General features: G+C 40.6%; 1 protein-coding gene across 4 annotated transcripts in view; it reads left to right on the plus strand.

Annotated features, from left to right (window-relative positions):
- The window catches only part of LOC103717691 (protein ROS1A), a 25,637-nt gene continuing 7,240 nt past the window's right edge, over nucleotides 1–18,397 (plus strand). Inside the window, exons 1-10 of one of the 4 annotated variants that reach the window (XM_039130683.1) lie at nucleotides 1–588; nucleotides 10,456–10,671; nucleotides 10,869–10,933; nucleotides 11,016–11,100; nucleotides 11,303–14,059; nucleotides 14,892–14,982; nucleotides 15,113–16,724; nucleotides 17,308–17,387; nucleotides 18,042–18,126; nucleotides 18,217–18,308. In XM_039130683.1, the coding sequence (XP_038986611.1) occupies nucleotides 10,488–10,671; nucleotides 10,869–10,933; nucleotides 11,016–11,100; nucleotides 11,303–14,059; nucleotides 14,892–14,982; nucleotides 15,113–16,724; nucleotides 17,308–17,387; nucleotides 18,042–18,126; nucleotides 18,217–18,308 (5,051 nt within the window). In that variant the 5' untranslated portion in view covers nucleotides 1–588; nucleotides 10,456–10,487. The remainder of the gene's footprint in view (nucleotides 589–10,455; nucleotides 10,672–10,868; nucleotides 10,934–11,015; nucleotides 11,101–11,302; nucleotides 14,060–14,891; nucleotides 14,983–15,112; nucleotides 16,725–17,307; nucleotides 17,388–18,041; nucleotides 18,127–18,216; nucleotides 18,309–18,397) is intronic. The other 3 variants (XM_039130684.1, XM_039130685.1, XM_039130686.1) reach the window with 3 other exon arrangements.

The raw sequence follows: 18,397 nt of genomic DNA on the forward strand, positions 1-18,397 counted from the left end.
TGAAAGAGACGAGTCCAAGGAAGAAGGCAGACGCTCTCTCTCTCTCTCTTCTCCTTCCCTTCTCTTTCCTTCGAAACTGGAAAAATAGAGAAAGAATCTCCATCTCCGATGCCGGCATTGATGGCCTCCGGTATGTAGAGAAAGGAGCCTCCTTTCCTTTGAGCGGCTGCGGAATTTTTCCTATTTATTTGCCATATCCTCATGTCCATTCGTGCCCTCCTTTCTCTCCAAAATCAAACACCCCTCCTCACCCTACCAGATCACCAGCATCGCATCGCATGAACTAGTCAAGCACCGCCGACGAAACCAAAAACTTTCAATTCTCGTGTCGTAAGGTTTAATGCCATGGGCGGCCATTGCTGTGGCTTGTGCTTGTAATTTTATATGGATACTCGGTCCGTCGCCAAGGAGGTCTTCTCACTCCGGCGAAGCTGCCCTTCTCCACCCTCGACCTCTTAGATTTATATCCAAGATTCGCTGCCCCTTTGGAGTTGGATCGCTCCATCTTCGCCGCCGTCGACCTCCGCCTCATCCTTGCCTCCAGCGGCTTCTCAGCCTTCGCCGCCGCCGCCGCAAATACCTCCATCGGTATGCCCCTCCCCCCCCCCCCCCCCCCCCCTCCTCTCTCTCTCTCTCCCCCCACCCCCTCCCTCTCCTGCCAGCCTCCGACCACCACCACCAAATCCCTCCTCCGGCGCCACTACCGGCAGCCTATCCCCCTCCTAGCCCTGAGCCCTAAGCCACGCCTGATGGATCCCTTTGCCCTGCCTTGCACTCTGCTCCAAACCCTAGAATAATTTTTGAGCGTTTTCCATGGGATTACCATTCTGATCTCTGCAACAGAGACCAGAATCCCAAAACATTTCGTACAATTGGTGGTATATGAAACCCAGAATCATCTATGAAAAATGAAAACCTGATAGTGTATCACGGTTGCTTCTTGCTTGATAGAGAGTGAATTGGTATGGAATTTATTTCATTTTATGCGCTATTGTTTTTCCTTCTCTGCCATTTCATTAATTTCTGGGACTTCATGGGAATATTCACATGCAGTTTCTGCTGTGCCGTTCGAGCATGCTCACAGAGGTTATCCACAAAACCTACCTTAGCGAGCTGATACAAAAAATGTATAATTTCATAAATTTCTCCACACAGCAAATTTGTAGATGGCTAGTTATCAATTTGATTAAAAGAGGGGAGCAACATTTTCATTTAGGCTCAAGTTTCATCACCAATTTAAATTGTCATGGCCGTTTTCAAGCTGAACAACGACATTTCATTATGGCTTGATTATGGAGGACTGCCTACCTACTAAACATGCAATCACCCTCTGCTTTTGTTTATCCTCTGTTGCTGTAATGGGAGTTGACATACATAAACTGTTCTTGAATGTTTGAGAATATGTTGTGAGTTGCATATGGTCAGTGACATACCTGTGTGCAATTTCTCCTCTTTATTGTTTGAGTCCCACCCCCCTTGAGTTGGTGCCTTTCCTAGCTCACATTTACACCCCATGATCAGGTCTGCGCTTCATACCCTTCTCACTGCATTTATGTTCTGGAATGCTACTCTTAAATCTTGCTTGCACTGTGATTTTTATGGATTTTTTTTCACCCCTGTGGTCAGCTCTGTGCTTCATACATTTCTCACTGCATTTATAATCTGGAATGCTAGTCTTATATCTTGCTTATCTTTATGGTCTAGCACCGATAACAAGTGTCATTTTGCTGATACTGACACTCATTGTTCCTTAAAGATATTGTTTTGATAATTATGATGGAAAAGGTGGAAATAATACAACAACTGATAATTACCAGAAAAATCACTTTCTGAAAAACTTTGCTATTTCATCCTTTAAGCCATTAATGGGCCTAGACAATAGGCTTCTAACCCATGGTATGGGATTGCTTCTTATGCGGCATTTTTTTCATCCAATTTCAGCCTATTGTTGGATCCATAGTATGTTAATTATAATCCTATTTTTATGATGCATTTTGTTCTTGATCTGGAGTCCTGTTCATTCCAAATTGTTTTAGTTTTATATTTTGTTGGAAATGTTTTGACAATAATATCACTTTAATAATTGACTTCTCAATAATGTCTTACAAGTAGAGATAGAAATTCATTGTCAGGAAAAGCAGGAACTTAAAAGAGATCGTGTTAGTGCAAACTTGAATTTCTGACAGGAAGTGCTCCACCGAATTTTCATTAGTACAGTCAAAAGTCTAAGTCTTTCAAGTGGATTCCTTGACTGCCATATCACATTCAAGCTGTTAGTATCATAGATTTTCTAGGGCAGAGGATTACTATGGTTATTTGTGTATTCATATATGAGATTATTTGCTTTGGCATAACAGTAAATTGATATCAAATTGTGGCTTTTGTGGTTGAGAAGCATCAAGACAGTTTTGTTGAATGCAGAACAGAATGATTTACTGTAGTTAAGTCTATTCACAGAAGGACACACAATGAGATGTGAAGGTGATCTGCACTGATCGCATACTTATTCTCATGGATTGATTTGCCAAACCTTAGTTACTAGAAACAGGCCCAAGTGTGAAGTGCGCATACAAGATAGCAACATAAAGAATTTTTAATAAGAAATGCTTAGGAAACAGGTGCAGGAACGAAATTTTGAGGAGATTTTGAAGTGGATGTGCTAACCTAAATGGAAGATTCCTTCTACTAAATACTGGATTGTTAGTTGGCTAACACCGTGCAGCAGTGGTCCTTGATGTTCCCTCAGTCTTTAAAGGATCTTATTGGAGGGGATTCAATAAGTTGTATTTAACTCTTTGACCTTTTGCTCTTGCAAAGAAGAAAGAAAGGGGACTCCTTGATTTTCTTAATTTGATAAGCAGACGTACTGGTGTAGGTCAAAGCTACTTAGGTTCTTATAATACCCTTCCATTATTCGAAATAAAGTCACTTTGTGTGGGTAAAATGAACATAGTAGACATAATAGTCGGTAACTTTCTTCAAATGGATTCGGTTAGTTAACAAACAAATTTTGAATGTGTTGAATAAAGTCATCTTGACTAGATGCAAACTTTCTCTTTTCCTTTTCCATCTTCTTATTCTGTACCTTCAGCTGAAATACTATTCAATTTGTTTCTTTAATGGCATTATTAACTCTTCTCTAGAAGTATGTAATTCTGAATGCAATTCCCCTTTATAATTGTCCAAGAAATTGGATCAAATTTGTTTTATTATGGTCGAGGCATTTAGATTTTGCGTTAGGCTTGTAGTTAGTGTGATCTATGTTTCTATGATTAATTTTGATCAATTTGAAAGATTAGTTGGGCACATGTATCAATTATTGGGCATAGCTTATTCTATAATTATATGTTCTCTTATTTCAAATCTTGATTAACTAAAATAATTTATAATACCTGAATTCACACAAACCTAAATACATTAGCTAACTGGCTACTGATTTAGATTACAAAACATCTTTGAAAAAAAAACAACAAGAAGTTAAGGGGGCTAAAACAGAGACCTATGCAACCATTGTTTGGTGGTTGCTACCCATTGCAACAAACTATGATTAGTGGCACCCTTTCATTCGGTAACAACTAATTTGGAGGAAAGATAATTGCTGGTTATCGCTAAGCAGTGCAGACATGAATGAAGTGGAATAAAAGATACTACTTTGCTCGCGATGTAGAACTTCAAGAAGAACAACTCTATCACTCCATTTCTGTTGAAGTCTTGCAGCTACTTAGTAAAGCTCTAAGAACCAGGGGAGCCTCCATTGCATGCGCTTTCTTGAGAGAACCTGCCACCATGGACTCTGGTGGAGGCATCCACAGAGCTCAGCCAATTTGACCTAGATGTATGGTTCCTATAGCTGTTGCTGGGGATCAAAGGCCTCTTCATGGAGATGAGCTTTGAAGGTATAATTGGAATCCAAGGATTTTGGATCTCAAAATCCTTATGTTGTTGGGGGAGAATGTCCTGTCCAAAGTCCATCCAAAGCTGAAAATAGAAAAAGAAATTATTCTTTCTATCTAGACCTCTTCTTTCGCCTCTTCTACTACAAATTACAATTGATCTTGCTGATAAGAACTTCAGTGCCTAATTTTCAACCCTGTCAAAGTGCCATATGCCCTTGCTTCAAACCCCATTATCCAAACCAAGCCTATAATAAATCTTCCACCATGTCAACCTTCCCATCTACAACCAAGAAACATTTTGTACCTTAACCAAAGATAGGAAGGAAAGTACCCTTTTCTCCTCCTCCTAGACTCATCCGCACACAAAAAAGAAATGAAAAGCACGAAGGAGATCTATTGCTCAGATATAGGTTATGCGTCGAACTTGACACCATCTCTTGTGTTTAAACCCTTAAATCTCTACACTTGGAATACAACTAACCCTGAAATTTCTATTCGATGCCAGGCCAAAGAAATCTAGATATAACCAAATGAGAAATTTTGATTAATTTGGAAAAAATGGGAGCTTTAAATTTGACGAATTTGAGCAAAAAAAATAGTGAGAAAAAATAAAAATAATAATTTTTGTAGGATGTGGTCAGGAATAGAAAAGGGCTATATGTGGCATCAAAATAGATTAAAATTTTGACCAATCTAGTGATTGCCCATGCCCTAATCCCATGACCAGAAAAAATGAATCAAATTCATTTTTTATATCAATTACTTTCCTTTTTTGCCATTTAGTTTGCTATTTCTGCTGTTGGAATTATGGTGTGGGCGACCATTGGATTTGGTCAAAATTTTGATCTATTTTGATGCCACATTCAGCCCCTTCTTTATTCCTTCCCCATGCCCATGGAAATTATTATCAATTTTCTTTTTCCTCACCTCTTAGATTTGCCGAAATTAAAGCTTTCATTTTTTTTTTTCAATTTAGTCAAATTTTCTGATTTGTCTGTTTCTAAATTTCTCTGGCTCAATGCCACTTGGAGATTTTAGGGGGAGTTGTATTCTGGGCATAGAGATTTGAGGATTTAATGTCGAGGGATAGTGCTGAACTTTGGAATGTGATCTTTCTTTGGGCAGCAGATCTCCTTTCAAGTCACTTTTCTGTACTTCTCTAAGTGGAAAAATTAGAGGAGGAGAAGATTCTTCCTCTCCTATTTTGGTTCAGATACAGAGCATTTTTCGGTTGTAGATGGAAATGTCGACATGCTAGAAGATTTCTTACATGCTTAGTCTAGACCAAGGATTGCCAAACGGGTATCGGGTATCATACCGGTCGGCGCCCGGTCCGGTTCGACAATTCTTGGCCCCATTTTTTATTTTGGGAGTTTTCTCTCTTTTCAAACTTTTTCTATAAATTTAAGTATAATTTGATTTTTTTTGATGTTTTTTGATGTTTTTATGATCCCGATTTTAAGCTAGATGATGCATCATATTGCTTTAAAATGATACAAATCATAAAATAAACAACATAAAATATCTTCAAATTAAGATACAATCAATTACATACTTTTAAAGCACTCTTGGATATCTAAAATCAGGTTGAGTGGCGATGCCTCTCGCAGATATCCGAATCATCAGCATAATAAGGACGTAAATCAACCTACCCTTCTAACCAAGCGGCGTTGTAGTCTTGTATGCTCAAACCATGAGGAACGCGCGTCGGGTTATAAGCACTCTCGGATCTCTCGCTGAAACTTTGGCTCTGAGAGGTGTTTTCTAATTGATAATACGGCTGCGGAAGGGCCTATCTGAATATGTCGGCAGCAAAATTCGACCAGTGAGATGCTTCGGACTGCATAGGATAGTAGCCATCTGAAGATGCTTCAGACGTACTATATTCATATCCACATCCATATGGATTATAGGCTGCTTGTGGCTGCAGATAATAGGATTTAGTATACGACTTAGAACCTGATACGTCTATGGATCCTACTCCACATGCGGAATTTTCTGCAACTGCATCGTGTCCTCCTAAATGATCTCGAGGATTTTGTCTTCTATATGCAATCGTATCCTCGCGGGCTCTATCAGATCGTATACTGTGGTCCCTATCTTGTGTAGCGTACGTAAAGTGGGACTCACCGGTGTATCGAAAACCAACCTTCGGCTGTATGCCTGTATCTCATAAGCAGTGGTCTTCTGTCCTTCACTTTCTCTCCATTGAGGCCTTTTATTTTTTTTGATTTGCTAGATAACTGTCTTTTTACCCTTCGTGCTCCTCTTTGTCTGGCTATGTCGCCCTTCCGATCGAGTCGATCGAGTACCGTAGTATCCTCGTTTGAGCATCTCTCGATCATCTCTTTGAGAGGATGTCTCAAACGAGAAAAAAGTAGGTGATTGGCTCCCTGCGGCTGCGGCTGATTAGCTGTGAGAATGCATGGAATATTGTGCTTGTCTCATTGCTCTGCATTGACTCTAGCCTCGCTGGTTATGAAGCTGGCAAGTCGTGGAGGCGATCCTGCCTCGTCAAGCTCCAGCTCCTCCTGCTGGCCCACAAGCTAGCCGCTCATAGGATCATCGTTATCATCGACGAAAGCCCTATGGATCGGATCTATATACTTGAGCTTCACTTCTTTCAGAATGCACTTTAGCCTCAACCACAGATTGTAGTGGATATATACAAGATTGTTGAGGCGCTTCTATGTCAAACGGTTTTTTTACTTGCTGTGGATGAGGGCGAAGGTGGATCAGTTGCACTTACAGCTACTCGAAGAGACCTTTTAAGAGAGGATCCGGATAGCTATCCGCTTAAGATTTTTTGCGGTCAGCCCAAAATGAATCCACCATTCAGCTACAGCAATATTGAAGAAAAAGAGATATTAGTACCATATTAGTAACTATCTAACGCCAGGTGAATGTCCTCCTGATATGTAACATATTTGGATTCATAGTTGTCTTATCCATAATAGCTGCTCGCTGTCCAAAGCTGTTGCTGCCCTCTCTAAATAATTTGGTTTATGAAAAAAAACTATGTCGTACTATGTTTATAATATAAGATACCGGTATACTTACGCAGAGCTGCCAGAAGTTCGTCATCCATATCAATTCTAGGTATGTTGTATTGGAATTGGGGATTCAGATAGTATGCTGCACATAGAGGTGACCGTCTTAGTAAAATTATATACGTACAGGAGCAGTCTAATTTTTAGTGTTCTTACTAACCTGCTAGATGCAAGTCTTAGCCCAATTGGTAGTCCCATCGCCGCTCAATGATGTCGATATACTCCTGAGCATGGGCTGGATCTGCCTTCATGATCTGAGCCTTTGTCCTCTCCGTCACGTAATACAGAAAGTCCATCTGGGGTACCTCTTACTGTCCATGGTCCACAGCAGTTCATATAATGGTTTGATAGCCTTCACTATCGCAATGGCCCGCTGCCAGAATGTCTGCTTCGTCACCAAGCCTTCAATCTTGCTTCCTTCGGTGCCATGTTGGGCATATCTACTTTTCTGCGACTCGGTACTGACAAACATCTGATGTAGGGCTGCTTTCTTCTCGAGAAGGGTATCAAGTGCAACGTATTTGGTAGCAAACTGTGTGACTCATAGTCTCAAAATTTCTCCTTTTGTAAACCTTTTCATCAGTGAAAGGACCCAACTATGGTTATAAATATACTTGGTGATGCTTTGGGCTATTTTCACCGTATGCTGCACCTTACGGATCTTCACAATATCCATTAACATGAGGTCGATACAATGTGCAGCACATGAGGTCTAAAAAATATGTGGTCGCCGCTCCATCAAGATCCCGTCGGCGATCTTATATTGTGATCCATTATCAGTGACGATCTGCATGACATTCTCCTCTCCTACCTGATCAATCACCTCCTCAATAGGTTTGAGGATATATGTGGAGTCGTGCACCTGATCCGAAACATCAACCGACTTGTGGAAGAAAGTCTTCGTATCATAGTATGTCAGAAAGTTGATGCTCCGTTTGGTAGGAATGGTCCAACCATCACACATCACAGTCAGTCCATATGTGGGCCATTTGCTCTTGTAGGAGGCAATCCATTTCTCTAGCTCCTTATTGTTGTCAAGAAGCTCATCGTAGATGTTCTTCGGGCCTGAAGGATCTACACTGGAACCGACAACATGTATGAAGAAAATGACAGATCTGTAGTACGTATTGTCTATTATATTCGCTGGGATGTGGTTAAAATGGAACTAGGATCCAATAGCTTGCCACATATCCTTCTTCTTATCCTTCTTCAGCGTTGAGTCAACCCTATGCTGCTTCGATTCTCTGTTGGAAAATGCATGCGGATCTAAATCATGGATTACCGCTCCTGGTGGATCCCTCTGGATGATTTTTTTTGGTTGCCAAAAGCACCCAGGATAGATTCAATCCAGTCACCGTCTCTACTGACGCCCTCCCTGACTGAGGAGGTTTTCTGCAACTATGGATCTGGCATGCTTCTTGCAGAACCGGAGCCCGACTCATAGAACGAGGGCCCAAATCGAGCCCTATGTTTGGCCACCTTCTGCTGCTGCCACTGATAATCTAGACCCGTTTGCATGGTAGCCTGGATCTGTGCCTTCTCGTTATCTGGAGGGGAGGCCTCCTCTGACTCCCTGGAGTGATAGGAAGGTGGCTTTGCCGCTCAGCGTTCCACCTCCGTCTTCTTCCTGGCAGCGCTCTCCTTCGCTTCTTTGAAATCAGCGAGGTTCTTTCTCATTAGCAACCGAACTTGCTGTGGGCATTTGGAGCACGTAGCTACATCGGAGTAATTACCAGCAAAGTGCTGCTTCAGCCTGGTTACCCCTCCTTTCTTGAACTGCTGGTGGCACTAGTTGCACTACCACTGGTGCTAGCTCTCTAGCATTTGCCTATGCTTCTAGCCAATATCATGCTCTGGGGGGTTCTTTTTCTTTGATGGCTCCATTTCTACACCAGATCGATCAAGTACGCCAGTTTATTAATTATTTAAAATTATAAAAATATTAATATGAGGACGATAATTTTTTTATGTCAGCATACACATCGTCCATAGATCTACAACATAAAAAAATCAAGCCCAAATCAATTTTTGAGCTATTTTTTCAAAGCCCCTAAAAAAAAAAGAAGAAAGAAGATAGGGAAAGAAAGCACATCTTAATTACCTTGGCTCTTCCTTCTGATAGCCTGAATCAATATAATTTGTATCTTTTTGGAAAGAGAAGAACACTCTCTTCGGCCTGAATCAATTTTAGGAAGGCCTTCTTCCTTCCCTCGCAATGCCATCCGACTTTTATAGCCGAATGTGCAGGCCAAAAAGCCAAAGAAGGCCTTCCCAAAAAATGCCATAGGCGCGCGCGCTGTGGCAAAATTTATCGGACTCGTTGCGAACCGACCGGTTCGCACCGAGTCCTGGCCGAACCGGACGGAACCATCCGGTTTCGGCCGGTACCGACTGGTTTTGGCCGGAATTACTGTGGTTCCAGCCCCTATGGGGCTGAAACCGTTTTCCATGCCCGAACCAACCCGGTCAGAGACCGGATTAGCTCGGTTCGGCCCGAATGGGCGGTACGGCCCGGTTCGGCAATCCTTGGTTTAGACAATGGAGTTTGAAGAAGGGCAGATGGCTTGTAATGAAGATGAAGGAGGCACTGATGTTCTCGTTGGCAAGATCAATGATAGTTTGTAGTAGGAGTTGGAAGAGAAATAGAAAGATTAAATATTTTCCGAGTTTTTAGCTTGGCATGGACTTTGGACAAGGCATTCCCCTTGAACAATAGAGGGATTTTTAGATCCAAAATCCTTAGGTTCTGGTTACACCTTTCAAGCCTATCCCAATAAAGAGGTCCTTGATCCCAAATAACAACCAAAGGAACCAACATTTTAGGCGAAATTGGCCGAAATCTATGGATGCCTCCACTAGACTCCGTATAGGCAAGTTCTCTCAAGAAAGTGTGTTCCATGGAGATTCCTCCAACTCTTGGAGTTATGCTGACCAGCTGCGGAATCTCAAGAACAGTGTGGCAGTGGCATTGGCTTTTGCAAACCAAGCTCATGATGCTCAAGTTTCCTATCAAAATGTCGAATCACGAGCATTGGCCTTTGGTAATCCCACCAAAAGAAGGATACAAATGCCATACAAAAGCCTCCCAGATCACATCGATGCAGTGGTTGCAAGCAAGGTAGCATCTTTCACTCCTGTTATATTCACGTAGATCAGTGACAACCAGGAACTCTTTGTTCCTCCAAATCCATTGCTACTGAATGGGAAGGTATCAGGAAACCTAGTCCTTTGTAATGGTAGCAAGTGCATGGCACCAGAAACTCAGTGTAAGTCTCTATTTGTACCCCCTTAACTTCTCTTTTTACCTTTTTAATGATAATTTGTAATCTAAATCAGTAACTAGTTAGCTGGTATCTTTAGGTTCATGTGATTTTTTTTCTTTGTTTTCAGATTTAAAGATGGATAAACCCCATCAATCATTCCCATTTTCTTATAGTTAATTTCTCTTGCTTGTATCCTGACGGATGGATATTCTGTTTCTGTTCTCCCGAATCTTAATTCCTTGCCAGAGAAAACAGTAAGTGTGGATTTGATTAAGGCAATGCCTTCGCCATCTGATGCAGCGGTTGCCAGCAAGTTAGCATCTTTCACTCCGCTCATGTTTGCGCAAATTAGCAGCAGCCAAGAATTATCCGTGCCCCCAAATCAATTGCTGCTGAATGGGAAGGCGTCATCGAACCCAGTCCTTTACAATGGTAGTGACCGCCCAGCACTGAAACCTCAGTGTAAGTCTCTTTTTTTCCCCCCTTAATTTCCTTTTTCCTTCTTTTGTAATGGTAATTTGTCATCTAAATCAATAGACAGTTATCTTGTATAGTTCATGTGGTTTGTTTCTTTGATTTTTGGATGTAAAGACGAGAAGACCCAACATCCATTTCCTCTTTTTTCTTATAAGTAATTTCTCTTGCTTGTATTCTGACAGATGGATATCCTGTTTCTGTTCTCCCGAATCTTGATTCCTTGCCAGAGAAAACAGTAAGCATGAGTGTGAGTAGAGTGATGCCTTTGCCATCAGATGTAGCCATTGCAAGCAAGATAGCATTTTTTAACTCCGCTTATGTTTGCACAGATTAATGGCAGTCAGGAATTGTCTGTTCCCCCAAATCAATTCTCACTAAATGGGAAGATGTCACAGAACCCAGTCATTTACAATGGTAGCAACCACCTGGCATCAAAACCTCAGTGACTTCTTTTTCCTTTTAAAATAATAATTTGTAATCAAAATCAATTGCCTGTTAGCTGGTTCTCTAGGTTCATGTGATTTTTTTTAATTTGTTTTTTTTGGATGTAAAGATGAGAACCCATCATCCATTTTCTTCTTCTTGTAGTTAATTTCTCCTGCTTATATCTTGACAGATAGATATCCTGCTTCTGTTCTCCCAAATCTTAGTTCCTTCCCGGAGAACACAATAAACATGGATGCGAGCAAGGTGATGCCTTCCACCCCTATGATTGTGGAGAAGAAAAAAACTTCTCAAGATCGCCTCCCTAGGGAAGTCATAGATTTGGTAAATGAAACAGTCAATAAGGAGGATATGCAGGAGATAGGGAAATGGCAACCTCTTGTAGGGAAGCAGGCAGAACTATGCTTCTCACAGCCTGTAGTGTCATATACTTCGGAGCATTTAGTGCCATCACAAATAGCATCTTTCCAACAAACGGTTGACAGGGGAGTTGTGCATGAGGAAAATGCGAATTGGCAATCCCCAACACAAAAGCAGATTCCATGCTTCTTAAAGCCTAGAGTGAAATCTTCACCTGTGCCTGCAGTGCCATCTCAGACAGGTTTTTCTTTGGAGCCTACAGTACCATCTTCTTTGGAGCATGTAATGACATCACATACAATTTCTTCCCTGCAACAAAGAGTCGTGAAGGAAGATATGCAGGACAAGGAGGTTCAGAAATGGCAGCCTCCAGTGCAGAACCAGATGGAGCTTTGTTTTTTGAAGTCTGTAGGTACATCTTCTTCAGAGCCCAAACTGCCATCTCAGGTAGCTCCATCCCATCAAAAGCAAAGTGAAGTCAATGCAATTATATCATCTGAGGAAGCCCCTGCCCAAGAACTGGATGCTCAGAAACATAGTGAGAGAGAAAATCAGGGAATAGACTTGAACAAGAAACCGCAGCAGAAGCCTAAAAGGAAGAAGCACAGGCCCAAGGTTATTCGAGAGGCCAGAACACCAAAGCCAGTAACCCCCAAGCCTCGGACCCCTAAGCGAGCCAAGAATAAAGAAGAAAACCCATCGGGTAAGAGGAAGTATGTCCGAAAGAGCAGGGTCCAAAACTCTATGGATAACCCCACAGGTGCTTTAGGCGAAATTGCTCATCTGGTCAATATAAGCAGGACTAAATCTGTCAGACGGTGTTTGAACTTTGATTCAGAAGATTTGCAAGCAAGAGATGGCTGTGTAGGATCAGCATCAGCATTTACATGCAATGCCAAATCTCAAGCTCAAGAGAAATGTGTTGCAGGGCCTACTATGACCTCAAGCACAGAATCAACTGTACATTCTCAAGGACCGGAAGCAGTGCTGGGCAACTCTCAAATGGGAACCCCATTTGATCTCAACAGTTCAACGAATCAAATGCCGAATCAGCATGCAAACTTGGCTGAAAACCCAACACCACTTCTTCAACCCTGTAGAAGAGAGATGATGGGGACAAATGAAATGCTGGATGGTTATAGAATAATGCCAGAAAACAGGACCATATCTCCTCGGCCTTCTAAAAGAGATTTGATTAGAGAAAGTCCACACGAATTGGCTAGGAAGAATGAGTACCTGAATATTTCTGCCAACCATGAGAGGTCTCAAGAAACTGGTCAGAGCAAGCCCGATTCACATAAAAAAATCTCGGATGTGATAATGAAAAGAACAAAAAGAGACCTTAACTATGTTGATAATCCTCAGTTTTCAGCAAGTATAAATTTCACACATGCCAATAACGGGATGGACTGGGTTAGTGAATGTCATGATAAAGGCAGGAACAACCCTTACTTTTCTGAGAATTGCAAAAAAAGGAGAATAGAGAATGAGCAAAGTGGACAGAACAGATTCACAAGCAGTGCTTCCTCCATGACACATATGCCCCTGAATAATTGGAGAATAAATCAGGTGATGCCAAATAATTCTGAAGTCTTTATTTTTGCTGATGCACAAAGGTTGATTGCCCTCGATAAACAGCAAGCTTCAGAGTGCATGCTGTCATTTGATCGATCAGAAAGCAACATTAGATCAACAGCATCAGTTCAGGCCCATAATTTAACATTTGTTAGTGCCACTATGGACTGCAACTACAGTTCAACACCTGTAAGATACAGTAGCATGGACTGCCCACATATAACAACACCTGTAAAGCAAACTGGACACATTTGTGCGGATTACAACCAGCCATCATCTCCAGGAAAGCCCTTAGGAGGCAATGATAGTCAGGAAAGTGAGATTTGCGAACTGCAGCCTTCCATGGAAGCCATTGTTGTAAAGACCAACATGAAAATGAAACCAAAAAAGCATACAAAGAAGCAACAAGATCATCCAGTCAATCCCAAATCCTCAAAAACCAACAGAATATCTTTGCAAGACCATGAGGTTGCTACATACGATTCTGAATCTTCACCTGGAACAAAAAGTGCTCAGCCAACTGCACCGGCTTCAGGAAATTCAAGAAAGAAAAATTCATTTCTCCAACCCAGTCACATTCATGACTGCCAAAGCAGCAGCAATTTCAATGAATCAGTTAATGGCAGTGGAATCTTAGGAGCAGTAGTACCACATGGCAATCCTTTAGATGATATCATTCAGAAGCTGAAATGTCTAAATATAAACAGGGGCCGTGATGGTGCTACAACTCAAGCACAAAACGCTCTCATTCCTTATGATGGAAGAGGTGGTGTAATCGTTCCATATGAGGGCCTGCTCAATCTTGCTAGGAAACGTCGCTCTCGTGCCAAAGTTGATCTGGATTCAGAGACAAATAGGGTATGGAAGCTTTTGATGGGAAAGGAAGGCCGCGATGACGGAACAGATATGGATAAAGAGAAGTGGTGGGAAGAAGAAAGGCGAGTTTTCTGTGGACGTGTAGACTCATTCATTGCCCGGATGCATCTTGTTCAAGGTATTGTTACCTATCTTTAGTTTGACTTAAAAGCCGTGCTTACTTTGGGTTATAGTGAACCCCTTTACTGTGCTTATTCCATTTATGACCCGCCAAATGTAAGAAAAGTAGGCTGTTAGTTTTGAGGACAAAGTGGGTATCATGAAAAGAAGAACTACTTTTACCTCAGAATAAATCACTCCACATCACATGGAGGAGTAAGGTTTGGAATTGCAGTAAGTTTCTTTTTTTCCCCAATCTTTTTTACTCATTATGCTATACCAAATTGTTTAATGATCATTCTGGTGAGAATGCTTCAATGTTAGTTCATATGGATAGTGGACTGCCAAAAATAGAAATCAATAGTTGCTAAACTATGGGAAAAAGTATCTATCTGTGCTGATTCTTTGTGTATTGCATTGAAGAGATTCATTTTGGTACCCTCAAAGTGCCAATCATGAGTCCCCATTGGAACTGCAAAGATGTGCAGTGATTAGATGCACGTCTCCATGTATCCCAGTTGTGACTGAATAAAATATTTATTAGCAATGATGTCCTTAGTTATATTAGTTCATTCTATGGAGGCAGGTCATATCTCTGGCCAAACAATTTAATGGGAAAAGATATAAATAGGAACTTGAAATGGTAATATTTTAGCTAACAAACTAAGGACATCTTAAATCACAGTATACAGTGATTATATTTGATAGATAAGGGAAAGAGATTCCATTCAGTAAAGTTGAAACAAGTGAGAATGTTTTCTATACCCGTGGCATGTTACCCACTACTATTGACCAATGTAACTAACTGAGCATGTCTTGTTAACTTCCTGCAAAAATGTGCTCTCTGGCAGGCGACAGACGCTTCTCTCAATGGAAAGGATCTGTTGTAGACTCAGTTGTTGGTGTCTTTCTTACTCAGAATGTTTCAGACCATCTTTCAAGGTAAGATCAACATTCTGGAATGGCTGGTAAGGGCAATTATAGAAATATATGAGACAGCATGACAAGCTTGATTATTGGCATTCTCTTTTGCCTGAACTATTTATTCACTATTATTTATTAATTTTTCCAGTTCTGCCTTCATGGCTCTTGCTGCAAAATTTCCTTTAAAGTCAAGGGCCAATAATTGGAGGTCGGATGCAGAAAAAATGAACACTTCTGAAGAGCAGCAAGAAAGATGCATTAATGCTTCTGAAAATGCCACTAAGTGGCAGGAAAACATGTTATGTAAAGAATCATATGACCGAGATTCTGTATTGATTATTGGAGAAAAAGAAAGGGCTAGCGGTAATGAATCATATGGGAGCAATAAAGGAGGTGCTACAGCGGACTATTCAAAAGGAAAATGTTGGAATGCACATCAAAGAGAGCTAGAACATGGTCATGAATCGTCTGATAGCAGGAGAGGCATTCCAGCTATAGTGAAAGGAAATACAAGTTTCGCAGAACTCAAAGAGAAAAGGTTAGTGGAGGATGTAGCTCCATCCCAAAACTCTGTTATTTCATCTCAATACTATTCAGAATACCAAATTCAGACAGCTGATCTGAATGGATCAAGCTCATTGTCCAACTTTGAAGCAGAAGAATTGGTAATTGGGAGTATGTGCAACGGTATGGACAGTTCAACTTCATTTACTGAGCTTCTACAGATAGCAGAACTTGGAAGTCATGGTAATGAAAGGATTCTCTCAACAGATTCCCTCAAGAGGCTTGCACGATTGGATGTTGACAAGAGAAAAACAGTCTTGGATCGATCTGAAAAACTGGAAGGTGCATGTCCATCAGTGCACACATCTGATTCTTATTTCCATAAATCAGAGTGCGACTTTATGGGGGCGTCATGTGCTCCTTTCATGCTTTATAATTTTAATAATTTCACAAATTCTGGATTGGTGGGAATGCATAATGCCAAAATAGTAAGGCGTGAGAGCAGATCTCATCAATCCTCAACTGCTTCTGGGATAACCAACACAAATAATTTCAACTCGGATTGTGGTCCCTCTGCAAACAATGCAATTGAAGCTATAAGTCAGAAGTTGACAATAACTTCTGAAACAGTACCTGCAGTTAATTCATATGCACAAATAAGCAAGCAACTTGTGCAACCATTAACCAGCTTAGAAACAGCAGATTGCATTGGAAAGTGCTCTAATAACAATGCCCCAAGGGAGAGAACTGGGGCCTCATTAGGTAAATCAGTTTTTCACGAATGCTTGTCTTTGCAAGATGAGTCTATTCAGAACTTGCAGCAAAAAGAAAAAGAAGCAAACTTCGAAGTTGAAAACACTCAAAATGCAGAGAAAGTTCTACTATGTCAGAAGCAGAATTCTCGGAATCAGCAAACCTCTCCAGAATTACAGAACAATCAAAGGAAAGCATTGGAAGTTGCAGAGGGAGTTGAATCAAATTTTAAAAATGAAAACCATAATTCCCAAAAGGTTTCATCTGACACAGAAAATAATGGAATAAAAGCAAAGAAGAAAAAGGTTGAGAGTGAAAAAAAGAAGACCTATGACTGGGATAGCTTGCGAAAAGAGGCATATAACAAAGGTGCCAATCAAGAGAGAAGCCATGAGACAATGGACTCACTTGACTGGGAAGCAGTAAAGTGTGCAGATGTAAATGAGATATCTGAAACTATTAGAGAGCGTGGAATGAACAACATGCTGGCAGAGCGGATTAAGGTATGCTTCCAGACAGCTCAATTGTTGATATTTTCAGATAAGTCTCTTGATGATGGCTGGGATAAGGGACAATTCATCAAAACTAATGCATGTCAAGTAAAAGGCCTTGATTCAGCTAAGGTCCATAATGACACATTGCAACTTCTTTTATCCCCAAGATTCAAGATCAATACAAAATTTTATCGGTCTGGAATCACCGCCTCAAAGTTTTAAAGTAATATTATTGTGATTTGAGTGATAAGCTGGAGTCTTAATGCTGAAATGATGCTCAAGGTTATATCTATTACAGATAATGACATTTATCTCCAAGCATTACAATACATATTTAAGTTTTTACTAGAAGAAAAGCATTACAAGTTAGTATGTGTAAGTCCATATTTGTCACAAATACATCATAACATACTTTTCTATGGCGCAGTATACAAATTGTATATACAGTTGCAGATGTTTCATTTGATTCACAACAAACTAAAAGAAAATTATTAAAAAAAGATTTTATAAAAATTATTTCAAAGTCAACTGCTTAATCCATGCATTTAGAAGACGTATGAATACTACTCATTGTTGATTGTTTTCTTCACAGGAATTTCTCATCCGACTGGTTAGAGATCATGGAAGCATCAACCTTGAATGGTTAAGAGACGTTAAACCAGAAAAAGCAAAGTAAGATGAAAAATATTTTTACAAAATGTGCTTGGTATTCTCATTACGACACACATGAACCTAGGAATTTAGACATGAGCGAAATAGACATATTTGCAACTTGGCCTTTTTAATACCTTCTAGTCGATTTCAACTTCTACTTATTCAGTAACTTCGATAACATGTCCTGGAGTTTGTACAGGCTTGGTTTGATTGATGATGTGGCTTATTATTGAGTGAATGGCAAAGATTCCTAATAACGCAATAAGAGCTTATTGACTATGGTTACTGTTATAACTATTACAACCAAGGATTGGAGTCTCGGAACCAGACCCTGTGGGTTTTCAGTACCAGGTGGTACGGGGCAGCATGTACTGACCCGACCCATAAGGGTAAGGTACGTTGTTGCCTGTGAAAAAAAGAGGGGCCAGAATTTGCCAAAAGAGAGGGTGCCAGGTGTAGCCACACGAAAATCAGTATAGTGACATAAGCAGAGGTTATAGTAGAAAAGAACGGTGAAGGAGAATGTGGAAAACCCCTTCTAAATATACAAAACAGGGCTGTTGATTAAGGATATCATCTTCAGCATTGAATATAGATATTTCTGACCAACCCCATGAAAACGATAATTTTGATTTGGAACTTACAGAAATCTAAATGTTTTGCTGCATTTAGGGACTACCTCCTAAGTATACGGGGATTGGGACTGAAAAGTGTGGAATGTGTTCGCCTTTTGACGCTTCATCATCTAGCTTTTCCAGTAAGTTCTCTCTTTAAACAATTCCTTTGCAGAGAAAACTGTACAGAGTTTAAATCTTACAGGGGTACTTTTTCCCACATTACTGACAAGGTTGACACAAATGTTGGCCGCATATGTGTAAGACTGGGATGGGTACCAATTCAGCCCCTTCCCGAGTCCCTTCAGTTACATCTTTTAGAGCTGTAAGTAAGTTTAATTCGTTGCTAATACATTTTTGTTTATTTATTTTATCATGATTCATGAGACACATAATAAATGCATATGGCAAATG

The sequence above is a fragment of the Phoenix dactylifera genome, chromosome 10 (genome assembly GCF_009389715.1).
Source record: "Phoenix dactylifera cultivar Barhee BC4 chromosome 10, palm_55x_up_171113_PBpolish2nd_filt_p, whole genome shotgun sequence".
Lineage (NCBI taxonomy): Eukaryota > Viridiplantae > Streptophyta > Magnoliopsida > Arecales > Arecaceae > Phoenix > Phoenix dactylifera.